Source organism: Cajanus cajan, chromosome 6 (assembly GCF_000230855.2).
Source record: "Cajanus cajan strain Asha chromosome 6, NIPB_CcT2T_4, whole genome shotgun sequence".
NCBI classification, from domain to species: Eukaryota; Viridiplantae; Streptophyta; class Magnoliopsida; order Fabales; family Fabaceae; genus Cajanus; species Cajanus cajan.
In genome coordinates this window covers 45,363,846-45,391,358 of record NC_138522.1, presented here as the reverse complement: position 1 = coordinate 45,391,358, position 27,513 = coordinate 45,363,846, and the positions used below count along the sequence as shown (strand labels likewise).

General features: G+C 29.4%; 1 protein-coding gene across 2 annotated transcripts; it reads right to left on the bottom strand.

Annotated features, from left to right (window-relative positions):
* Positions 1 to 1,650: 1,650 nt before the first annotated feature.
* LOC109797683 (transcription factor bHLH48) lies at positions 1,651 to 11,365 on the bottom strand. Of its 2 annotated transcripts, none has more exons than XM_020357793.3 (7): positions 10,582 to 11,365; positions 10,353 to 10,481; positions 10,158 to 10,223; positions 3,909 to 3,977; positions 3,315 to 3,386; positions 2,462 to 2,669; positions 1,651 to 2,055 (listed from the first exon to the last, which is right to left on the bottom strand). In XM_020357793.3, the coding sequence occupies exons 1-7, from the start codon at positions 11,095 to 11,097 to the stop codon at positions 2,018 to 2,020; spliced, it is 1,098 nt and encodes a 365-aa protein (XP_020213382.1). In that variant the 5' UTR covers positions 11,098 to 11,365; the 3' UTR covers positions 1,651 to 2,017. The 2 variants fall into 2 exon arrangements, with proteins under 2 accessions (XP_020213382.1, XP_020213383.1); XM_020357794.3 differs by having other exon boundaries at positions 10,588 to 11,364.
* Positions 11,366 to 27,513: the final 16,148 nt, after the last annotated feature.

The following is a 27,513-nucleotide window of genomic DNA, read 5'->3' as shown; positions in this document are numbered from 1 at the left end:
TTGTGGGGTTAGATGTAACCAACGTACTCTATTGTAATCTTTACGGTTTTAATGATATATATACATGTTGTTTTATTCGTTGTTGTGTTTGTTTCTATTCTTAATGCTTGCTTTGGATTTAATCTCATTGCATGATATAGGTTCCATTGGGTATTGGAAAATAACCCTTGAAACTAGCTCTGAAACAAATGCCTAGTGGGAAATGTATCTAGGAATGGAGCTTAGCCCATTAGTAGTCTTAAACCCTAGCCCGTAATGCGGATGTAGATATTGGGTACTCAAGGGATTGATATTCAATATCCACATCTAGGCTCTTGCTCTAAGGGATTAGGTTTGAGTAAACTTATGGGTTGACTAAGCAATAAATTCAACAAGAGATTAAGGATACATTAGTGTTACGTTTGGTGAAATCTGACCCCCACAACCTCACAATACCACAATACCATTCCTTACCTTTTCCACTCACAAAACAATATTTATTTACAGCTTTCATTCCAATAGTCACAACTTTGCATTCACTGCACAAACTATGAAATTGGAATTATTCTTTAGTCACGAATAGTCAATAAATGCTTATATTACCTTCTAATCCCTGTGGATACGATATTTTTACTACTTGAACGGCCGGTATACTTGCCGTGTTTGAGACCGTTGATAGAATTAAACGAATTTACAAATATTAACAAAAGTGTTTCAACGGAAATCTCAACATGCATGCATGAGACAAGGATACAGGGAAGGTCCGTGAACCATGGCAGAGATTCCTCTGCTGCATGGCACATGCATGGGAGGGGCATTTCCGGGTTTTCACAAATCCTACGTGTCTTTCAGCTCCTTTCTTCGCTTTTGTGCGAGGACAGCAACAGTACTTCTCCTCCCTTTTCTTCGTCTTTCCTTCGTTCCAAATCACGGGAAACAAACACATACTTTCCTCGCCTTTGTTTGCTCGTAAACAGTACATCACCGAAAACAAACACTACCTTAGAGTGAGGAGGAGGGGTTTCGTTGCAATTTGCAACTTTTAAAAATTATAGCCACCAAATAAAATAGTAAACCCTAAACTCTTTATTATATGTTTCTTACATGAAAAGTGTATTTAGTGCTAATTAAAAAATTATATAGTAGTTTATTCATTCAACGTTAAAAAACTTATTTATAACTTGTTCGAACTTTGAACTTATCTGGTGATATAAGTATTTATGTAAAGTATTTAAAAAAAATACTTATTAATATAAGTTGTATGTTGTTAGAAAAAAAGCCATTTGTAGTTCTGAATTTGCATATGAAATTCGTTATTACATTTTTTTGTAATTTTATTTATACACAACGTTGGAGCTCTATATGTCATTTTTGGGTTCATTTTTGGGTTCATTGTAACAAGTGATCTTCACAGCACTTTTGTTTCTAAACGAAATTCAACCTTCAATGCTTCATAAACCCTGTCTATTTTGCAATTAAATGTCTCTTTAGTCTAACAAATAAAGCAATGAAGTCTTGGTAGAATAGAGGGAATTCGAGTGCAAAGTATAAACTAGCTGCACTGCTGCTGAATCAACAATAAACGAGGGACTAAATGCTTTGTGATTTGAGTGGGAAAAGAAAAAACGAAAAAGAAAGAAAATACTGCAAGTAATTCAAAATGAAAGTAGCTTGTTCAGGAAAACCCTCATAAAGAGCCAATCATTTAAGTAGCATTCAATGAACAAAGCATCTCACTCCGATGATAGTTCAGTAGCAGTCCGTTCTATGATTTTACAATCTTGAATCAATCATCTCATGGATTGAATAACCCCTATAGTTAGTATACATAGTAATAATAATATTATATAAGAATCGCATGCCAATTCATCTTCCCTTCTGGCCAAAGAAAATCCAGGTTTCCAACCGCCTCTGACAAATAGAAGACATGGAAATCCCGCTAAATGTTGAGACCGCTCAAATCACTGCTAACTGCGAATACTATATTTGATATATACACTACTAGGCTAATAGCTACCGAAACGGCTTCTGTACGCTTTCAGAGCTCCATCTTCAACTGATTTGAGTGCAGAGACGCTGTAACACAATTTAAATTGAACTTAAATACATTTAAAATTTTCACGTCGAGAAATAACAAAAGATTAAATTAAACAACTTTACTACCCATCTTTCTCACACTTAAATACTTTTGTATTTCGCATTTGAATTTACTCCTTTCCAGCAATTTGTAACATTAAATAAGCGACTGGAATGCCCAATTTATTGTTTTATGAGCAATGAGCAATGAGCATCCTTCCAAGATCCTCATTTGATTTTCATTATCGGAATATCCCATATTCCCATCAAAGACAGAAAACAATTCCAATCCCTTTCTATTTATGAACTCATGGCCAATGGAAGTAGGAATCATGATGCCATGGAGTCAGAAAAAGTTTTGTTAAACATGGCTTGTGAGACAATGGAGACTAAAATTCTGATCTACCTGAGTTTGCCGACGAGTCATAACTCAAAAGTGAGTTTTCCGGCGTTATGAAATTATGGTTGACTTCTTCCCTCTCCCATAGTGGTTGGTGGAATGCATCGAATTGCCACTGCTGTTGATAATGCTGTCGGTTGCCATTGAGTGGGATTTCTGGCCACATGAGAGGTGTCACCATGCTAGGTAAGTTACTGTCCATTAGAGATGCCCCCTGTAAGTTACAAAGGATATTTTATCAACATTAACCGAAAAGGTTGAACTGGCCCTAAAATGTTTTGTATTTCGTCAAAATCTCTCATGCCCCACTCCACCTATAGCTGAAGACATTCAAATACTCATTTTCAATTCTATAAACCAAGCTGGCCACCCCTGACCCTGATTTAAGGATTAAAATGCAATAACTTCAATTAAAAATAAGTCATTTGTCTAACATGCACATTGCTACTTAGTGCAATGTTATACTATTTCTTAGTTGCTCTGGCATGATATCCAACAGAATGCCATAAATCGCAGTAACTGTCTACAAGCCTCTATTTCACTGTCCCACATGTACCATTTCTGTTTTCAGACAAATATTAATTAAGCAAAGACCATTAAATAGGATGACAACAACATTTTGAAAATTTTATGAATCTCAGTCCAACTACATGATGCATAAAGCATAAGCGCCAATGGCTACAATGAAGGCAGAATAAAAAGCTTCAGAAAGAGAGTCATGCATTATCCCTCAAATAGAGCCTTTTAGCTAAGCCAAGGAATTTTAGGCTTCAGATTGCTCCCCCAATCAAAAATGAATAGATAAAATATATTTTTTTCCACAGAAGATAAAACTGAGTTAGATTAATTAATAACTTACATCAGTAGCCAATAAGCTGTCGAGGCTGAAATCAATTCTTGGGTTAACTGCTGCCAGTTTCATCGATAAGATCTGCAACCAGAGCATAAATCAGTGAGACCAAAATCATATTCATGAAAGTTAAAGTAGACAAAATATTATTACAAGAATATTGTAACTTTTGAGCATCTTCACTAAATAAAAAGATGAACAATTCCAAGAGTATGCCCTGTCTCGAGTCCAAAATATGAGGGGAGAATGGTATGTAGACCCATTAGGGAATATTTTAGTAGATTACAAACCATATAGTCCAAAATAATAGGACCATTACTGCTAATACTTGATGTTTGCTTACAGTTACAGGCAATCAATGTTTTATTTGTTCCAAATGATCCCCAAATCATTCCGGTATACGACACTGACTTTGGAGGGCACAATATCAACTTTTAAGAGTAAAAAAAGTTCGAAATTTGGGAAGGAAATCAAGCCCATTTTTTCAAAAAATTCTAATCATAATCCAAAATTAATTGAGAATCAAATAGATAATAATTAACAAGCATAGGTTGTTCATTGTAAAAATATTTATGCAAAATGTTTGCAATATGAGAGTTTGACCTCCACTTGACGCTGTAGAGATTGCACATGGTTTATGATTTCATCCAGAACCATTGCCGTTCCTGATATCTGTACAGAAAATCAATTCATATCAGCTATACTTGACCTACATCAGCTATTTTGAGAATATTAACGCAATCCAAATCCACTACAAAATCATAGAATGACTCTGTAATTAAAGCTTCCATATCAAACAAAAACAAAGGCCCATTTATGGTAACAACTTAAAACATATTATTCTTCCCCTATTTCCGAATATTACAGCCTAGAATAATTCGAATAGTACTTCAATATCATCAAGAAAGATGAGATAATTTTTTACACATTGCAGCAAAGCTCACTAATCTCTAATTTTTGCATCATAGTTGACAACTCAATTTAAAACCAACCCCTCAATTTTAGTTTCCGAAAATACAATAAAACTGGTGCTAAAATGCAAGTGCCATTTTGAATCGATTAATGAAGAGAACTGGTCCAAAACTATTTTGAACTAAAACTAAATGTGGCTTATTCACTAAGCAAACAAAAAGAAAGAAAGTAAGAAAACTGTTGATTGAAGCATCAATAAAAACGGAAAAAGGAAGTGATTTTCTTTTTTATAATTTATAATGCTAATATCATATTTGTTTTCATTTGCATTTGTTCTTCTAATACTGAAAAAAAAAAAAATAGTTGTCTGTTTGAAATATATTACATATTTTAGTTTGATAAATCTTTTCTTGTTTTTGTTGCTGACTATTTCATCTGTCAATATCACGTAAACAGCAATTTACATATAAATATGCGAATGTGATTTCAAAAACTGTATATTGTGCAGTGTATTATGTTGATATAAACACTTGAAATTTGATTTCCAATATCAATGCACATGACGTATATTATAACATGTTCTTTTGGGATAAATCTTGAGGTATGTATTTAGTTAATTAGTTTATGTTAACGTGACATTATTTTTATTACATAAAAAATGTGTTTAGGTGACATTAATTGGATCGTACAAATGACCCAAGTCAATTAGGTGAAAGGTTTGCTGGTTGGCAGCTGCACTCAGCGCGCATTCTTTTCTCGCCCAATTTTCTTCATCCCATAAATGATGGATACCAAACTCATAAAGATAACGGGACCATCCATGTCAAGTGATGGATTAAATATTAATTTCACTTGCCATAGGGACCCATGGCCATGGATCACTTGTTTGAAGTTCAAGTAGAACCACCCCCTGCCCCCTTCTCTGTCTCTTCCGCCCCCACACGCCCACCATTTTGTCTCTTTAATAAGCCAGAAGGCCGAAGAAAGGAACGATAGGGGACTACCAAAATTGTCGAGTATAACCCATGACGTGTGTTTGTGTAAGCATATATTGTCCTATTTAATAAGTAGCAAACTTATCACCCAAAAATTACCACTTTGTTCTATGTAATATTCTACATGTCAAATTTTTAGGAGTAATAACTTTTTTCTTCTTCTGCATTTTAAGGCTATTTAACTTTTTTTCTTCTGCATTTTATGTTTAGAATATAACTGAATGGGATGGAATGGGATGAGAATATCATTCTATTTTGGTTTTGGATATTTTATAATGGAACGAAAAGAAAATCATTCCATTGTTTGGAAAAAAGATGGAATGAGATGAGTTATAACTTTTTAATTCTTATATTATTCTTATTTTAAATATATTATCCTCAAGAGACTAATGATTAGGATAAATTGGGCAAAATAATAGGAGTTAAGCAATGGAATGGCATGAATTATGATTCATCTTCTTTCATTGTGTTCTACTCTTAATTTTACAAACCAAATAATGGAACTTCTTTTCCCTCCACTTTATGCCTCTCAATTTCGTCCTCTACCACCAATTTAAACATAGTCAAAGAAAATTAAAGGTATATCCAGTTATTTTCTAGAATGAGTTCATTAACAAATTATAACTACAATTATCCTTACATAGATTGGGGTATAACTTGTAAACGTACACCTAAAAAATAATAACTAGGTTACTTTAAAACTTCTCATAGAATTTGCTAACTAGGGGTCATAAACAATAGTACTGTTCACGCAATGCTTCCAAGTCCTGATCAGTCAGAGTGAGGGATGTCTAACTAAACCTGGCCTGAAAAGGCCAAACGGTGATGATGTCGCCTAGCTCTGTTGCCTGCCCATTTATGCTTGGAGGAGCTTTAACGACAGGCGGGATTCTTGGGATCACAGTTATAATTTGGTAAAATTTATTCCTAATTGAGCTGAATTTGTGGAATATATGTGATTCCGATACGGGCCATAACAAGTCATTATGAGGATTTAGTCAGTCGTCGATTCCTTCGTATGATCCTCAGCAGTCAGCAGTAATTAGTGGTGGCATCATGCCCATTAGAACTTACCTAATGTGATAATTAGTTTCAAAAGAGTCTAGATTGATAAATTCTAATGGGTCCTGAAAATCTTGTGAAGAAAACATCACAATCACGACTTTGCCAAACATATTTCTTGTGGATAAAACTCAATTTGCACTCTACCAATAATTGTTTGGGGTGTGCAAACTGTAATCAATCATGCTTTAATAAAGCATGTAAGGCTACACATAGATCACGTTCAATCAGATTTGGTATAAAAAAATGATCCAATCAATAGAGATCGAGTTTTGACATCATTTTCTACAATTAGATTGCACTTGTTTATAAAAATCAAAATTAAAGAATAAAAAATAAAGGTTGGGGTTGAATTACCTAGGAATATTAACCTGATTGCTTAATCAATTCAATTGGATTTAACATAATTCAACCTTTTATAATTAGATCAAGTTGGATTGAGTGAGTTGGTTAAGTTAGTCAGGTTAGTCTAATCCATGTGCAGCCCTAGGAACGCCCTACATAATTGTCAATTGTGTACAAGGCACAACTTATTTTTGCTTTCTTCATAAAAATACTTGAATCTAATTAAAAGTTAACTAACATGTAATACAAACAAAATCAAGACAAAAGTAAGGATTCACTTAAACCCGTGCCGTTGATCATGTGCTGCCACGTAGCTAACATGCGCACCACCCCTACATATAATCTGTTTTTCTTCCCTGACTTTGTACTATAAGTGTCTAAAAATTACTCAAAAAAATAAGATTTAAAGATTTTGTACTCATCAAATAGGTATAGATTTAGGCTTGGATAATTATTTGCGATACTTTGCACGTTTAAGTGAGTTTTGATACTATAATATAATATTCACCCCACACCACAGTACCTACATATAATACAGACTATTATATAATTACATATTTATTATATTTTATAAAAGATTTTTTTAAAAAGAATTCAGTTTATATATTGCACTTTTAATTAAAAAAAATCTCGTTTTGTTGATTTTTCATTTTTAACTTTAATATTAAAATAACATCTTATTTTACTAATTTGTTAAGAAAAGATAAGTTAAAAGCACAAAATATTCTATTCAACCAAAAGGCAAGTAATGAATCCATATCCAAAGGTACTAAAATTACACTTTTTGGATATAAGTAGAAGACTAGTTACAAGTATTTCTTTTATAGAGCTTGGGTATGAACACCAATGCCCTATTTCCTATTTACACACTACCAATTATCATCCCTATCAATACTTCCAGGGACGGAGCCAGGATTTCAATACTGGGGGTGCCATATAGGGGGTGCCATATAGTAATATACATATGAGTTTATATTAAAAATATGAGTTTATATTAAAAATAGGGGGTGCCATATAGTAATATATATGTATATAAAAAAAAATTAAAATTGTTGGGGGGGGCCGTGGCACCCGTAGGTCCCCCCTTAGCTCCGTCCTTGAATACTTCCACCTTCTTTATTCCTTCCTTTATACTCTCTTTTTCTTCCTTCAACCAGTAGTGGACCGTGATGAAATAGACAATGCATTTATTTATTTTCCATTTTAGTTCAGTTTGACATTGACTGAGATCCATGTTCAAGTGTTGGCAGCTCACGTACCACTACTAACATCGAAAGCTCATACAAATTTGGTTTCCTTCACTAATTGTATTTTAAATTCACTTATTTTTTTATAAAAAATTCCATAAATTCCCAAGAAATTTAAAAATGCCTTTTTTAAATCATTCTTTTTCAAACATTTATATAAATAAACTCATGCATAATTGCCAGTGTTGGGGCCTTCACCACGTGATAGCACTAGGTGAAAAGCACAAGTGCCGTCTTGTTAGAAGCCACGTCGAGTTGAGTCTTTTCTTTAGTACAGCTCGTTTTATGGTTAAAGCCTTATTTATTTATTCATTTTCATTTCATGCACATCAGCATATTTGTTATCACATTAAAAGGTTGTGAATTAATTTTATGGAAAAAAATTATGCCTTAAACTGAGTGAGGACACGTGTCCCAATTATCCAATCAAGCATGATCATGTAAAGAAGGCCCAACTTCACGTGGCTTATACATGATTACACATGAAGTTGTGCCTTAAGAGTTGTCCACTTAGGCTGTTCAAAGAAACAGAGTAAATAAATAAAAGAAAAATAAAATAAGGGTAGAAGGCAAGTATATTGTATATATATATATATATATATATATATATATATATATATATATATATATATATATATATATATATATATATGGGAATGCTAATATACTCCACCTATTTTTTAGTGGGAGTATATTAACAACCTACACCAAAATTTTAGAACAAAAAAACCAGTCATTTCTTTTAATTTAGTTAATTCGTACAAAGGATATTATAGTAATTTAATTTTATTTTAAAATAAAATTAAATATTTTCTCTCTTATTAACTTCATTCATTAAGTCATTTCTTTTTTCTATTAATTAATTTTTATTTGTTCAGAGAGAGAGGGGGAGACATCATGAAAGATGAGAGAGAAATGAATTAAAGAAAGAATTTAATAGGAGAGAGATAAATAAGTTAGAGAAAAAATTTAATAGGAAAGATGAATGGGTTGAAGAAGGAATTTAATAGGAGAAAGGAATGACTTAGTGAAATAAATTAATAAGAAAAAAAAAATATTTAATTTTTATTTAAAATTAAATTAAATTATTATAATATCCTTTATAGAAATTAACCAAATCAAAAGAAATGAGTGATTTTTTTGTCCTAAAATTTTAGTGTAGGTTACTAACATACTCTCACTAAAAAATAGGTGGGAGTATCATATATATATATATAAATTAAAAATTTTAGTTTATAAAATTATTTATAATTTTTATGATATAAACAATTTGTTTAATTTTTTTTTTTTAAGTTAAAAAATCTCACTTTAGGAATTTATATGTGTGTGTGGAATTCAAAAAAAAAAAGTCATTTTTTTATCAAACAAACAATAAAAAAAAAAACTTAACAATTTCATCCTATTTCATTCATTTCTGTTTCAATTATTTTTATTTACATTCAAATAAAATAGGATAAGAAAATACAGATACACTCAGGTCCCTAACGTCTCAGCTTAAAAAGGAGTTAGGTAAAAATAACGAGATTCTTTTTAATAATGTTTAAGGCTTTTTTATCCGTGAATTATCCATCTCTTTGTTTAAGTTCAAGGTATGTATGTAGGCTAGGCTATATTTGGTTGAATAGTGCAAAATATTGCATCGTAGAGCTCAGCTCATGTGTTTTTTTCGACTTAAATATGGGCTAGGTACACAAGCTGATTTAGACTCAGTTTATGAGCCTCCAAATTTGAAAACGGGCCGAAACGTACTATAGGGGGTCCGTTCCTATTGTTACACAAAAAAAAGGCCCCAAATCAAACAATAAATTTAAAATATTCTAATTTAATATGTTATTTCGGAAAGTGACTAATTTGTTCAAAAAGTCCCCCTTTACTTACTTCGCTCTATTGAGGCTAATATCAAAGATATTAAAAGTTAAAAGTTTGAAATGACTAAACTAACCTTAAAAAAAAAAACTGTAACCACTAACAAGAAAGAAACCCCCAAAAGGCAAAAGCAAAGGAGATGGTGAAATTACTCAGATGCCACGTTTGACACTCGGTGCTAGTAAGCACTTATCCCTTGATGTAAAAGGGAAAACTTTTTTTTAGAGGGTTGAAAAGGTGACAATGACAAAAACCGTTGTTAAAGCCCGTAACCTAGATATATAATTGCACTTTTGGGAGACAAATTAGAGGGAAAAGGATGGCATAATCCAAAAGAACGAATAAAGCACAATTAATTAATTACGGTTTTAAGCTTTTAGGGGTTTAAGGTTTTAAGATTAAGACGACGAGGAAAACAAACTGACCTTGTCGCAGCCTGGGACCAGCTCTTGTAAAAGCTTCATGCGAGCATTGATCTTCTCTCTCCTAGCCTACATAAGAAAAGAAACTCAGTTACACATACTTACATCATAAAAAATTATTAAAAAATAAAATTCGGTAAAATACCCTAAAGTGATGAAAATTAAACAAATTAATTAGTGATTAATCAAAGCGTTTACCCTTTCTGCCAAGCTATGGCTGTCTGTGGCTTGACCTCGACGAACTCGAACGTGGACGTAGGGAAGCTTCTCGCCGTCACCGGAAGTATCATCGGCGGCGCTCTTACTCTTCTTCGACGATCCTTTAACCTGAATTCCACAAAACAATCTATTATTTCACGTTTTGAGCATTCAATTCAACGGATAGCAGAAACCCTAATTCTCGGATTAGTCGCAATCAGAACATTACCGTTACCTTCTTCTCTCGCTCCTTCCTCTTCGCGGTCCTCTGATTCTTGTTCTCGACCGCGGGATCCGAAACGCAACCATGCGTCGAGGACGGGTTCGAATCGGTCTCTTGCGGCTCGTTCTTCACCAAATTCCAACCGGACGCGGCCGGGACCAGGCGCGCGTCTCCCGGCGGCGGTGGCGAGTTATCGCCGGCGAACACGGAGAACTTGGCGGCGCGTTCGATTAAGGCGGCGTTGGAAGGGAAAGTTAAATTGGTGGTGCCGAAAGAGTTGAGCTGGAAGGGCTTCTGATTCGCGCTGACGTGGCAATTAGGCGGTTTGCGAGCGGCGGCGTTGTCGGAGTCCGGCGAGTGAAGGAGCTCCACCGCCTGCGTGGGGGGGAGCTCGAGCAGCGCGGTGAAGGAGCTAGCGTTTTCCGGCGCCATGATTCCCTGAATTTCTTCGTTGAATTGAATGGAGTCGAGTGTGGTGCCGTCGTGCACGGATCCGCGCAATCCTCCCGGAGCTTGCTCCATTGAGCGAACAAAACGCAGAGTGGAACCGTAGAAGATCCAATTGAACCGTAGGCACCTGAATTGTGGTAATTGGAGGAGTTGTGAGTGGAAATTGGAGAAAATGAGTGTGTGCTTCAATGGCGGTCAATGAATTTCTCTCTCTATCTTTTTCTCTCCGGTTCTGTGATTCTGTCTCTGAGATTGCTTCTCAGCCATTTGAAGTACTGCGAAAGCAACGTTGCTACGCTACGGTTACTCTGCTACTGTTGAATCATACGCGTACGGTTCTAGCCACAGTTTTGTTGAGGTAAGGTTGGGACCACCACCTACTGAGGGCCCCATGATGTGAGAATATCATTTTTTTTATTTTTTTTTATTTCACAAACATTGATTTCAGTTCGATACCCTTCCTTCGATCTCCACCGTTCATTTTCTTAACTCATAATGTGTTTCCTCCTTTTTACGATTACGGAGATTCGATTACACCCCGTTCAAGTGTTGGACCATTCCGTTGAGAATTTTTCATAATAAGGTATCCATCGGAAAAGTGATTGACATTATAAAGCAGTTTTGCTATATTTGGGTCATTGAAAGCGCTTCTAATTCATTCATTATCTCTTTATGGAAGTTCTCATCTTGCCTAATCTCCTTCCTTCAATAATTTATTACTTCCCCCAATAACGTGCTTCACATGAGGATAAAGTTAGCGCTAAAATTCCTATGATCAAAAAGTTTGGCTTTGTTTTTAACTCCCCACTCAATAGTAAAATCATTTTCATTTTAACTTAATACTCTCTCTTGACTTCTAAGTGAGAAATTATAATTGTGGAAAAAATTATATAATACTTTATGCAATATTTATCTTTCTATGATATATTATTTTCTCAGTATTCTAAATTATAAGCAAATGTTAACTAATTTTGTAATATTTAGTAATATCATTTTTAAAATATTTCTTATTTAATAAAAATTTGGTTCTTAAAGATTTTTTTATTTTTAATATCAAGCTGTAACGAAAACACAATTTAGGAAAGTGTACTTTTAAATAAAATTAGTAAAATTAAAAGATAATAATTAATTTTCTTAATTAGTATATGAACAGAGTTTATTTAGATTTGAATTATACATTACTAACAAATCTCGAGTTATTTGTGAATTTTGTTAGATCCAATATTTCTTTGCAAATTTTGGTTTGCTTAAAATAATTTTCAGTGATTGAGAGAGTCATTTCTGCAATTGGAACATGCACGTTTTGTTTCATAACTATGGGGTTGTACACAAAGTTTCTACAACTTATCATCTCTAAATTAATAGGCAAGCTAAAGTTTTAATAGAGAGATAAAACAGATTTTGTAGAAGATAGTTTACCTCAATAAGAAATACTCGAGTAGGATGTTGGAGGATGTTGTTTGGGATAATAGGATGGTTTACATGACACTGATTGGGATGTCCCCTTATCGGATTGTCTTTAGTAAAACATGTCACCTACCTGTAGAGGCTGGGTATCATGCCTAATGGATGATCAAGAATTGTAACTTAGTATTTGACCAAGTGAGCTTATAAAGAAAGCTTCAATTGCAAGAACTTGAGGAGTTTCGCTTAAAGGTCTATAAGAACTCCAAGAACTACAAGAAGAAAGTCAAACACTTACATGATAGTATGATATTGAGGAAGAAGTTTAAAGCTGGACAAAAAGTATTTTTATTCAATACTCACCTAAAACTTATAATCGGTAATCTTCGTTCTAAATGGGATAGATCTTTTGTTATTGTTAATGTTTTTTCTCCATGGTGCAGTTGATATCAGGAATGACGTTGCCAAAAAAACTTTCAAAGTACATGGTCAACGATTCAAAGAATTCCATGAGAGTCGTTAGTTAAAAGAGGAGGATGTGGAGAACATATTATTAAAAAGATATATATTGTTTTCTATATTTTGTATTTTATTTTTATGTCTGTTTTTTGTTTTTTGTTTACTATTCTTGTATTAGTTTTTGTAATATGTTTTTATTTTACTTTTTATTTATGTTTTTGTATTTTCTCTATTTTTTATATTTATTTTTACCATACAAATTCTCTTCATCTTTTTCTTCATTTCATATTTAATTTTCGTTCTCACGATGATGAATTTCATTTTAATTAGATTTGGAATCGAGATATAAGTTCATTTTTGGATCTAGATCTAAAATAACTTAAATTGCATAAATCAATTGTTTACCATTTTTGAATTTCATGAAAATTGTGAGATTGTGATTTCATTTTATGTTTTTTATGAAATTCAATAGATTTAAATACAAATTTACATTTTAATTATGTTCGTATTAATTTAAGGTTGATTGAATTCACATTATATTTTGAACCGTTAAAATTTTACTGTAAGGATTGAAATCTTGAATTGACACAAATTTTTATTAAAATTTTTGATTTTTTTTTGCATTTTTAATATTCAATTATTGTTTTGCTATCTAAAATCCCTTTTCCTGACATTTACATGATAAATTCAAAATTTAATCAACTTGTGTATTTTATAATGGTTGTTCCTTGTATTATAAATTTAAGGAGAAATCTAATAATTTTTTTGTAGTGATTCGGTAACACTATTAAAAACATGTTCTCATTCGAGTAAAAACTCAGATGGATTTTCCAAATATAAAATCAAGGTCGATAAGTTCTCATTTGGTCAACAAGTTATCATCTGAGAAGCTGACAAGTTCTCATCAAAGTAAAAATTCTCGGACTTTTCCAAACATAAAATCTTGGTCGATAAGTTCGCAATCGAGAAATCGACATGTTTTCATTTGAAAAAAAAAATTATTGGATGGGTTTTTTCAAATATAAAATTTCAACCAACTAGTTACCATTCAAGAAGTCGACATGTTATCACCCAAGTAAAAACTCACATGGATTTTCATAAGTATAAAATTGACTGACAAGTTCTCATCCAACCGACAAGTTCACATCAAGAAGCTAACTTATTCTCATTCGAATAAATACTTTTGGATGATTTTTTCCAGGTATAAATTCTAATTGTAAAATCTTAGTAAAATTGACTAAATAAAATTTTTAGTCGATAAATTTCAAGTGATGTTTTTAACAATTAATTCTAATACAAAAATTTCACTCAATCAAGAAGGTAGCTATTGCTTAATGGGATTGAATTTTCAGTCATGACATGATAAAGTGATAAACAAAACCTATCATTTTTTAGTTAAAATTTTTATAGATGCACTTTAAATAGTTAAACTTCTTCTTTCATAAGCTCGAGACTTGATCATGTATCGGATATGACCAAATAATAAATAAATGAGGAGAAAAATATAATATAATATCCAATTATTACTCATTATTTAAAGATTTTAAATATTCTTTAGTGTATCATCTATTATTTATAATTTTGCACTTCATCCTCAGAAGAAAACCAAAGACTTTCAACAACTTTGAACGAGTACTTTTCCAACAAATACAATTACCTTCCTCAATAAATTAACATAAAATGATGCATAAATAAGTACTTTTTGCTTTAAAAACTTTGTTTTTTTTTTTTTAAATTAGTTTGGACTTGTTAGCTTAACTAGCCCAATGAGAACTAGTACACTTCGTTCACTCCGAAAAAAACGAAGCATCTCAACATCAATGAAAATCAATCAAGGCGATGAAAATTGGTGTGAAAAACTAGTTTGAATCAACGTTTTCATTTTTTTTTAATCTTTTGTTTAATTTTCTAAAATATTTTTAAAATGAACAAGCCATATACGCAAAATAAATTATTTTATTAACTATTATCACTTTTCATCTTATAAAACATATGATTTAGTTATTTATATTAATTAATAATTTTTCAATCCCAATTTCTCATAATTTATACTATTTCGTTATTTAAAATATTTTATAATATTAAAATATAAATTTTATTATTACATGATCAACCACGCTTTAATTATGATTAGTCTATTAAATATTGAATCACTGTTTTCATTAGTTTAATTATTGGTCCAATTTTACAAAAAAAGCATTATTAAAATTGATGATGCACGTTAGTGTTAGGATGCCAAACCAAACACCAATTAAGTGAACTGGGGATTTCTAGAAAATCCTCAGTAAAGTCTTGAAGTATCCATGAAAACATATTGAAATTGTAGTTGATGAGTTAGTTTTGAATTTTGTTCAACAAAAGAAATATAATCAACGATTAGATTGTTTATTACAAAAATTACATCTTATAATTATGAGAATATTTCATTTTTTAATTCTAAATATTACAAGAATAACAACAAAATTTAAATATGAGATCTTCTGTTTATTATTTCAGCCTCTTTCACTAAAAGAATATATCATATATAATTTTATGTTTTTTCAAATAGTTAATACTTGTAAATGTAATTGAATTTTAAATTCAAGTCATTTTATTAATTTTTTTTGGATAACACTTATTCTTATCTTAATTATAAGCATATTATGATTGTTGTTCTTGTGGAGCTTTCTATCATGTCATCAACTTTAGGCTTAGACTTTGTTTGATAAAAAGTTAGAGAAGATGAGAGGGGGAGGGGGTGAGGAGGGAAGGGGCACGAACCGTGAAAGTGGAGGTCACAATTAATTGAATCAATTAAATAAATAGTTTAAAACTTAATTATATAATTAACTCATTGAAATTGGTTCATATTTATACTAAAAATTGACCTTAATACATGAATGAGTCAAATTTGAGTTATGTATAATTTGACTTATTTAATTTATAGATCGATTCAACATATAAATATATAATTTATATAATTAATTTTTTTTAATGTAATTTTAACTTATTAAAATTTGAAAGATCTTTCAAAGCTATATGAGTTCATAATAATAAAAGAAGTGGACTAGACACCTTAAAGCTTTATGGTTATAGATTGAATTTTGCATTATTTTATGTAAGATGAGTTAATTTTTATTTATGCAAACTTTGATTGTAATTATGTTTCTTGGAAATTACACCTTGTAACCTTATCTTGTTAAACTAATAAAATAAGTTATGTTTTAATTTTTAAATTAAATAATTATTTTATTTAAGATCTATTAATAAAATATAATTTTGAAATATGTGAGATTAATAAGAATTGACTCTTAATTCATGTGATTTGAGTTAACAAGATAAATTGAGTTGTTAGTAAGCTCAAATTAAGTTGAATTCAAGTTTTAAAAAAAAGTTATAGGTTCACGTCGAATTCAAGTCAAATTTCAACTTAAGTTCAATATTATTAAGACAAATCAAACTAAATCGAACTCGACTCATTTTCAGCCCTACTAATTAGTAACATATATAATTTTATATTTATTTATTTATTTTAGAGAATAAATAATTTAAAATATAAATAATAAATATAATTATTATAATAAATAAAATAATAATAAAAATATTTAATAAGTTAAATTTTATTTAATTCGATGTTAAATAATTAAAAAAATATATTCTCTTCTATTTTTCTTTTAAAACAACTTTATTTTTACTATATTTCTTACTTGTCTCCCATAATATTTTTTTTCTTTTTTTTTACCAAACATTGCGTTTGAATGAAAAACATAAATGTACGATGTAATCTAATGATTTTTGAAAGGACCTTCTTGTATGATAACAAAGTGACACAACAACAAAATTGTTATAGTTCACACAAAGTAAGGAGTCAAATCATTTATTTACGTTGAAATTGATTTTGACTTCTTCAATAACTAATACACATTGGCTAATATGTGGAATAAAATTATTTCATTCGATATTTATTTAATCTTATGTAAGACATATCACTAGCTACTGTCATCTCATTTTGATTAAAATGCGTACAATAACATACACGAAATACATGTCTATAACATAATAACTAATTTTGTAAGGTAAATTGATTTTTCAAATATCTTTTCATGAAGGTTTCAAAAAAATAAAATTCCATGATGTCATAAGTAGATGAATTATCAAAAAATAATGTATTTTCTTAAATAACTTCAATCTAACAGTGAGACATGTTACAAAAACTGATAAATTTACTATTTAACTTCTAAACCTTGTGAATTAAATGATTTGTCAAATATTTGTAATTTACAATAATACAAGTTGTTCACAAATAAGAAGTTAAACAAATCTTAGTTGAAACATTAGACATACCAGTTTAAGCTCCTCTTATCTTTCATGTATAAATGCAAAACATAAACTTTAAGTTTCTCCTTATATATTAATTATCTCTTTTATTATATATTTAATACTTTATCCAACTTCTGCTCCTTTTAAATTCAACAAATTTAAAAGGTAATTATCTCATTTGCATAACTTTTACATTTCAGTACATACACCTATAAACAATTCATTTTAATTCATATATATATATATATATATATATATATATATATATATATATATTATGTTTTAATTCATATCGACACCTCCCCTTTCTTCTTTTTTTATCCTTCATTTTTGTTTCCATCTTTTCTTTTTTCCCAATTAACATCTCCTTATTCTTTTTATTTTATAAATTCTATTTCTTTAAGTCCTCTTACTTGAACTAATTCTCATGATCCTACATTTAAAGAGTTTCTAAGTTATAAAATTCAAATTAAATGTTTTTTTATTATCAAATGAGATGATTTTGAAATAACAATTTGTGTTTACATTATTTAGTGGTGAAAATTCATTGTATCGTTTTGATATTGACACATAGAACACTTGAAAACACGGAAGTTTTTCATTTAGTGTTTTCTACACATAAAATTCTGTCAAGCGTTGCCACCAAAAGTTGCCCATGGCAAAAATGTGCAACAAAAACATTTTTCCTTTTCAAATTTTTGAAAGTTCAACATCTTTTAGAAAGTTTTTTTCTGTTTCAATTTTATGGCGGTGTTAAAGAGCATAGTGCTAAAAAAGTTACATGACAATTGATGACCAAGTTTAAAGCATAAACAAGTTACTTATAGTAATAGCATGAATGTACAAACATTTAATGGAATAAGTTTAAAATGTTTAAAATAATTTAACAATGATTTGATGCATCATATATATACTTAAGCCTTTTATATAGTAAGATTGAAATGATTAAACAAGTGTATGCCATTCCAAGTGTAACATCTCGTTAAATTAAGATTTTATAATAACCATAATAACAACAACAACAATAATAATAATAATAATAATAATAATAATAATAATAATAATAATAATAATAATAAGATACAAATAAATTTAGATGATTAGTTGGGGGATTAGTTTAGAGCTGATGACTTCTAAAACAAGAAAATTAGTCTTTAGGGTCAATGAAAAATTAATGTTTATAAATTAATCATATTACACACACTAGAGTCACACATTCTCACCTTTTCTCATGACCTAAAAAGATATAGAGAAGGAAGAGAGATAGAAAAAGGATAATGAAATCACATACCATAAAACAATCCATGGGATTCATACAGTAGAAACTCTTTAAATCAATACTCGGTAAATTAATAAACTCTCTAAAATAATAAATTTGTCCGGTCCTGACTTGGGCCAATATAAAAAATTGAAAAACTCGATAAAATAATAAGATAATAATTTTTCGGGAGATCCCTTTATAATTTTCGGTCCCAAGAAAATCATAAATTAATAATTCATAGAAACTAAAAAAATATATTACACTCTATTGAAATATGATTCAATAGTTGTCTATTTTCCTTTAAAGTTCAAGTCTATTTGGAGCTCATCTCTAACTTTTCTTATTGCATCCAATAGCTCAGGTGTTGTATTTTTGTATTGTATCATAAAGTTGTGAAGAGTGTTCGACGCATAGACTAATTTGCCTTTTTATTTGGTATGTACAGTATAATTACTTAAAAACTCTTTAAATTAATAATTATTAATTTATCGATAAATTAATAACTCTCTAAATTAATAAATTTCTCCGGTCCTGACATTATTAATTTAAAGAGTTTCTACTGTATCTTCAAATGAGTGTAGCATCTAACATGTTATCCTTTCTCATAATTGTTTGTTGTTTGTATGGTCGTTACTTAAAAGGAAATTTCATTATTTATAATTATATTTTTTGATTGAATCATTAATTATGATTATGAATATGTCAAGTTAGGGTTTAAAAAGAGACTTTAATAAGTGAATTCATGATGTTATATTTTGAGGATTTAGATAGTTATATTGATGCTATATATATATATGAATGTAATAAGCATGCAAAACTTTTTATATGTATAAATATAAAAAGAGTCTCATTCTAACATGGAAGAGTATTACTCCTTAGAATCTCCAAAAGATGACAAGAATTAAAACATAACATTCCCATTTTCTCCTTTAATCCTCAAGGGTGCTATCAACATATGGTAATTAAGGGAAGGTTGTACCACAATACAAAGGAACACTCTTTATAACGTTTATTAAACTTATTGCTTGAAAATTGCATGCTTAATTATTGAAGATTATTACCACATGTATCTATATGTGTTTTACTCATTGTGCGTCTCTAGGACACTTGCTAAAATCTCATTAGTTTAATTTTAATTGTCACAAAACATGTGGATTGAGACAAAGTCACAAACATTTCTTTAAAAAAAACACGTCCATTTATTTATTTATTTTTTATCTTGACCTAAATTTTAAACCTCATGTGTGTGAGTTTGTTTTATTTTGAAATTTTATAGGGTTTTTATTTTTAATCTTGGGTTGTTATGTTTTTTTCCTTTTAATGAAATCAACATGAATTTTCGTTTTAAGTTTGCACATTTTCACTAATATATCCATGAATGTATATCAAGGTGTACCTAATATACTTTGTTGGTCATAATTTACGTTATTTTATTAGAAAGGTGTATATGAACTTTATAACTTCAAGACTCTTCGATTTAGGATCACTGATAATTAATTGATGTAAGAAAACATATAAGAGAAAAGAGAAGAAGAAAAATGAAAAATGTTAATAAAGACTAGAAAAAAAAAAGTTTATATATAGAGACTAAAAAAATAGTTTTAAGTATAGATTAAAATATAAAGATTGTAAAAATATAAAGACCAAAGTGTAAAAATAATGAAAATATATAATCTAAAATATAAAGAGTAACATATGTTAATTTCACAAAAGTTTCACATTATCCATCATTAATGACATTAACTTTTTTTAAAATCGTAAAACTCAGGTGAATTAAATGTAATTAGTCCTATATTTTTCTTTCGAAACCCTTGGTAAAAAATGATTACTAAGTATAAGGGGTAAAGGATAAAATTGGAATTAGCAAATATTTTAGAGATTAAAATAATATTTTTTTTAATTTCAATAACTAAATCAGACTGAAATTTATAATTTTAAAGACTAATTTGATACACTACTATTAAAATGCAAGCAAAGTGGTCCTCACAAAAAATAAATCATGGTTGTTTAGACCATTTAATGAAGGAAATAAAACCATTTAAAGGAATCTTTTATTATGAATTTGCAGCTGACCATTAAGGTATTGTCACATACGAGCAAGGCCGTTAGGCCGAATTGAAGAGATAAGATCGTGATGTATATAATAATATTCTATGCGTAAAAGGGGTAAATAGTTTGAAGGGAAAAACTACTCCATTCAATATATACTAGAAAAAAAATATATAGTTTTTTTTTATAATAATATTGGGAGGAAAAGGTGCTACTACATTTTTTTTATATAAATATTAATTATTTTCTGAATTTCAGCATTTGGCTCAACAACATATTATTTGCAAATGGCATGTACGTATAAAAAGTGAACAAATTATATTAAACTATTAATATCCACTATTTCAATTACATAATTAATAAAATTACTGTTTTTCTTAATATTGTCCAGAAGAAAAAAAGAGTACAATAAAAGTGAGCGATGTGTATAAATACATAAATTATATTATCATCTAATATAAATCAATATATTAGGATGAAATTATTTTAACTTAATTAGTGTTTTGGATTTCAAGCTGTGAAGATATGTATCACATTAGATACTCAAAATAGAGCTACCAATTTGAGTATGGACAAATCCGAACAACTTGTAACTAGCTTAGAACTAAGTAAGGTTCTTCAAATAAAGGTTTGAAACATCGAACCTATTTGACTCAACCTAATTGTCAAATGAGTTGGATGTATTGTTAAAAAAGTCGTTAAAAAGAATTTAGCCTATTTATTTCATATATTAGAATTTTATACATTAAACATGTTTAAATTTATTTATTTTTTGTTTATTTTACTTGGGGTCAATTGTGTCATTGTGATATAGGACTAGATTAGGTCATTAAAATCGCAACTCCAAAAAGTCTGAATATAACCCGATTTACACTTAGGTTAAGTGAGTTTAGGATAGATTGGATTCTCAATTTGCCAATTTTAACTTAAGGAGAAAGTTTATTATTTATAGTAATTATACTTTAACTCAAGTAAGATCGTCTATTTCTTATAAAAGATTTATGTGCCCCTTAAGAAAAAGTCTACAATGCAATTAACTTTGTTCTCTCATTGTTAACTTGAAGAAAAAGAAAAACGTAATGTTAATTAACTCAATTAAGAGTGTATATCCGCTAGCCATATTATTTCGGTAAATATTTCTTCTATAACATATACAATGAACGTGTTTGTTATTCTCAATCATTTTTTATTATTTAATATCGCTAGAGTTTTTCTTTTCTGATTAAACTATACTCACAATTATTTTATCTTAAGATTACTTTTTGAGCAAACAATCTAATGCATAAAAACTTAAAATGATTGCAATAATATTCGATGAGTGTGAATCACTCAACACGTAATATTTGGCGAACATATTAACGATGTGATTTTAGTTGAAAATTAGTTATGAGCTAGTCCTAAGTAAACTAACTTATATATAACCTTCTTGAGTGACTTGCCTAACCACTATAAAAATAGACAATAAAAAGTATTAAGAAGTAAAAATTTATTGATTTATCACTAAATTAATGAGGATTACAGTAATTTTAGCGATGAACATTTTATATTATTAAATATTAATTATTTAATTAACAGTTTAATTGAAAGAAAGATATTTTATACAAATTACATATATAAAAGTTGGTTAAAGAAGAGTGAAAATAAAAGAATAGTAGTAGACACTAAAAAGTTTTCACAATCGAGTATCTTTCTTTAAATTGTTAAATGATCTCACGCGTACATATAACTCAGTTTTAATATTTTACAAGTTAACCAATTATTGTTTTCAGTCTAGTATCTATTTTTTACACTATACATTTTAAATGGGTCTCACTATTAAACATTTCTTATTTTTTCTATCCTTTAATGCATTATAATTTTAGTTTTTTACTAAATAAACGTCATTTATCATTAAAAATATTTTTGATGGAAATCACTTGCCTTTTAGGCACAAATACTTGTATAAGCATCTAAATCAAACCTAAGTTCTCGTACATTTACTTTTAACTCTTTTACTTTCAAATACTAAACCAACTTTAGTGATCTACTGGCGTGTTTAGTCACTAGGTGAGTTTTAATTTATAATCCAAAACTACTTGCGGTAGAGTTTGGATGTTCGAGGTGATTTAGCGTGTGGAAACTTAATTATTTCCAAACAAATTATACGTCCACCCAAACAAATATTATCAAACCTATTACCCTGCTGAGTTTGGCCATTATGGGTGTTGTTATTTTTCTGTTACTTTAAAATTATTATAAAGTATTTACTTGTATGAGGTGCACCAACCAAAATATTAAGTAAAATGAAATATCTAATACCTGTATTTTTTATTAATACTTTTTATTTATATATCCATGAGATGATAGTGGGGCAAGTCTATCGAAATCAAAACATGGAAGTGTAACTAGTGGAATATGTTTCCAATCTCTAACAAGCAGTAAAATCTGTCCACCGTACTATTTTAGTGCGATAGCAATTATAGGTTTTGATATTAATGACAAAAAAAGTTGTAAGAGGGCAGAAAACGTATAATAACTGGTTATGAGAGTTTGACCTGACACATTTCAATGTTGCTGGTAGCCTCATCTCTGCGACCTGGTTTATGTTATGTTATCAATGGGTCATTCATCAGTGTATGGTGGACTTTGTGTGGCTCTAGATGCAAAGGGTACGTAGCTAAATGCTATTCATACACAACAGAGCATTCAGTAATATGTGGTCCAAAACCTTAAAACTATTGAAAAACGTCACCATTTTTATTAAATGTCATTGATTATTGATGAAAGAAGTAGAGTTACCCACTTACAATACACTACTCAGTTTCAAGTAGCAACTAGTTGTTTATAGCTCTGATTACGACTCAACCATGATCCATACATGCTTGTACCTATATATGTTGTCCATGGCTATTAAATACTACCTCAGCTCTGTTGAAATGTGGCCAACATACAAATGTACAGTTGACAGTTCTCAGAAATTATGCTCTTCCATTATTCAATAATTTAATATAATAAGACTACTTATATGTTAAACCTGTTCATATTACATCAATTTATATTTAGGTAGAACATCAAATTTTTTTTTTTATTGCAAGCAAGATAGGTTTTTGTTTTAACTTAAATGATAGAAAAACATATGGTGACTATAGGAATGACTAAAACATAAGAAAAAGTCGTGTTCCTTAATGAGAGTATGAAATGTAAATGAGGTTTGGTGGATAACAAAAACATGAGCTGGTTTGGTTAGGTAGCTGTACTGTGTGGAAGATTGATGCGAGACAGACAGCAACCAGACATGTGCTGACAACACCAGTTGGGCTTGTTCTATGGAAAGGCCCATGGAGCTCTTTAGGATTTAATTTTACTTAGCAAATATTATGATTTTATTATTATTTGACATAAGATCTTCAATATTTACATAAAATTGTTTTAATTTAATTAATTATATCAAATTTAAATTTTAAATATATAATTACATTAAATATCCGAAAAGAAAAAATTATGATCCTTGATAACTTTATCAACTCAAGTAGGTTTGTCTGGTAAAAGAATATCTGTGGTTGATTAAAAAAAATGGGCTAATCCAAATTGCTGACCCCATAACTTTTTGTTCCATAGCAGCTGTATGATCTCTCTCCATCTAGTGATGGAGATTTCTCTGGCTGGGGATCTTATAAGGAGTTCACTTACCCATCAATGAATTGTAATGGTAAGTATTATTGGCCCCAGGAAGAGAAAGAAGAAGAAAACAAAGAGAGAGACCAAGGTTGGCAGCTTGACATTGGCATTTGTACTTGGTGTTGAGGTTCGAATCAACAGTGAAATGACAATTAGAAGGGTACCTCCATTTATGGATTTTCCAACTGTGTAAAGCGACACAAGGGTATAGAGAGTATTCCCAGTTTCCACTTTTCAGTAATAACTAATAAGCCCACTGGTCCACTCAGCTCCAATAAATCCCAAGATATGTTTGAGGGTATCTTGAGCAAAACTTCATATTCATCCACTGTGAATCCAAATTTTAAATTTGTTTGGGTGCTTTATTAGACAAACGCTGACAATTTGTCCATTTCAATTTTTCTGGCTTTCACAGAATGTAGTGTAGATAGTTAGCCAGATACAATAATGCATCTTCAATCTATGATTTTATTCAATTGTTTTGTCAAATACTTTCTTTTTACAAGCAAGAGAATTCGTATAAGGGAAAGAAAGTGTCTCAGCAAGAAAACCGGGAGCAAATGACATTACTCGTACCAAACAAATGTAACATCTTTTTAGCCTTTTCTTTTTCTTAAGAAAATTGTAGGGAAATCTGATCCATTCATGAAAAGTTTTTGAGCTTTGGTCCCCCCAACCATCTCAATATTCAACATAGTGCTTTCAATATTTAATAAATTGTTTGGAAATTATTTCTAAATTCTAAGTCACTTTGTTATAGTTTATAGTTTTTACGAGAGAAAAAAAATAATGATTATCAATTTTTTTTCTTTTGTTATGATTACAGTTTTTTTTATTTTTTATTATTATCAACATTATTCAAATTTTACATTTAAACTTTTATTCAAAGAAAAATCCGAGTAACAGCTACACAACTACGTTTGTCATATGCACACACGTTATGTCATGTCTCACATCAGCACCCAACTCTCTCGTTTAGCTGTATCTTTCTTGTTTGCTAATAATTAAAACGGGAGGATAATTACTATTACTAATACAATCATAAATAAATAGTTAATAGTCATTTTCTTAACGTATAATTTTGTTACTAATATTAACTTTTTTCACATTAACATGTGTTGGTTCATAATCAATGGCAACTATTCCACCTAACAAGATTAACAAATTTTTTTCCCTAAAAGAAGATCAACATAGGCCCAGTCATATTTAATATTTTTAATTGAAGACCTTTTTTGACAGCTTTTTAATTGAAGACTTAAAACAGTGATAAAGGCCCATTCACACATTCTCATGCATTACTTGCATCATATCAAATTACACATAAAATATTTACGAGAGTCAATTTAATATAAACAACTAGTTTATATATATATATATATATATATATATATATATATATATTTTTTTTTTTTTTTTTCAAGAGTAAATTTATTCTACTAAATAACTCATGTTTTATATTAAATTTTAACAATTTATTACTAAATTCAAAATTCTTAATATATAAATTAAGTTTATAAATTTTTTAAAAATAAAAAATTAGATAATACTTCATTTCATTAATTCAACTCAACGTATAAAATATTTTTATAATTATCTATCAATTTGAGTTAATGAAATAAAGTATCAAATAATTTTTAATTTTTTAAAAAAATTGCAGCATGCATAAAGAAATTTTAGTTCAATGGTGTGATTGTTTAAAGAGTTAATCACTTATACACTATCAATGTAAAGTTTTTTTACACTGACAACCAATCATATCTTTTAGTAGTGTCATGTCAGTTGCTTATTTAATGAAATAAAAATAAAATAAAATAATTCAAAAGATACGATTGGTTGCCAGTATAAAAAACTTTAACTGGTAGTGTATGGATGATTAACTCTTGTTTAAATTTAATGTAAAATATAAATTATTGAGCGAAATAAATTTAAGTAGATTTGCTTTTGGAGCAAGTGAATCCTTTCATTATAAATATATAAATAAATGTATTTTATTCTTTTTATTAAGGAAACAATTATATTTCATATTTAATTGTGCTATGAATAAAATTACTTTTCTTAAAAGCATACTTGTAAACAATTAAAAAAATATAAAGAAGAAGATTTAAAATTTAATATTATGACATTTAAAAACCTAACTAATATAACACTTAAAGGAAATAGAGGATCTATCTATTTATCAATATATATCTATATGTATATATATACATATATATCTTTATATATATATATATATATATATATATATATATATATATATATGAGGAGGGTTCAAATGACACCGGTGTAACTTTTACTAAGTGTTACACCGCTTAATAACTTTAAATTAAATGTGAATTTTGTAAATCCAACCGTTAGATTGAAAGTTCTTTACTCTTAGATCATATATACAAAATTTTATATTAATCCAACATGATTTGATACTTCATTCTTATAAAACAAAATTAACGTAATATATTTATTTTAAAATATACTAAAATATGAATACTTTGACTATCCTTAAGTTGTTGTTCAATTTTAACAAAATTTGATATACACATATAAAATGATATGAATTTTCAATCTAACGGTTAGATTTACAAAATTCACATTTAATTTAAAGTTATTGAGCGGTGTAACAGTTAGTAAAAGTTACACCGTTGTCGTTTGAACCCTTATATATATATATATATATATATATATATATATATATATATATATAATTTGTGGTTATATAACAAGTTATCAACAGTAGTTTAGTGGCAACTCATTACTCTCGGAGAAAATGTTCAAGGTTCGAATAAGTTGAATGTTATTTTGTATTTTGTGTGATTTTGTAACTGATACAAGTTGGACTACAATAAAATAAAATAAAACTCTAATGAAAACATGTGTGCAAAATTGTTAAGGCTAAAAATTGTCTATGAAAATAAGTTTCTTTTTAAATTAAAATTAGCTCTTCCATAAGATAAAAGTTTGTTATTTTGCACTTTGTGTGATTTTGCAATTGGTACAAGTTGGATTCATGAAACAACTCTTATGAAAATATGTTGAGCTAATTGAGTATTCATTGTACAAAATTACCTATGAAAATAAGTTTTTCCTTAAATTAAAGTTAACTCCTCCAAAAGTTAAAAATAGAGGTGGCAAAACAGGTCAGTTCGATCTGTTTTGGCCAGCAAAAAAAGGGGTCAGGTCAAGCCAACCCGTCAATGAAAAACGGGTTGGGAACATTGGCCTGCCATGCCTAAGGATGGGCTGGCAGGTCGGTGGGTCAGCCCTCATACCACAAAAAAAGTTGCAAAAAAATGGAAAAAAATATTATACATACATAAACTTAGAACAAATAAAAAAACTGCTACAAATAAATAAATATAACCATA

What these genes read in the sequence shown, in the direction of transcription:
- LOC109797683 (XM_020357793.3), bottom strand. Translation starts at nt 11,097, where the DNA reads ATGGAGCAAGCTCCGGGAGGATTGCGCGGATCCGTGCACGACGGCACC. An exon ending in AGCGAGAGAAGAAGGTAACG is followed by an intron (nt 10,482 to 10,581) that starts GTAATGTTCTGA and finishes TGTGGAATTCAG; the next exon opens with GTTAAAGGATCGTCGAAGAA. An exon ending in TGACTCGTCGGCAAACTCAG is followed by an intron (nt 2,056 to 2,461) that starts GTAGATCAGAAT and finishes ATTGTGTTACAG; the next exon opens with CGTCTCTGCACTCAAATCAG.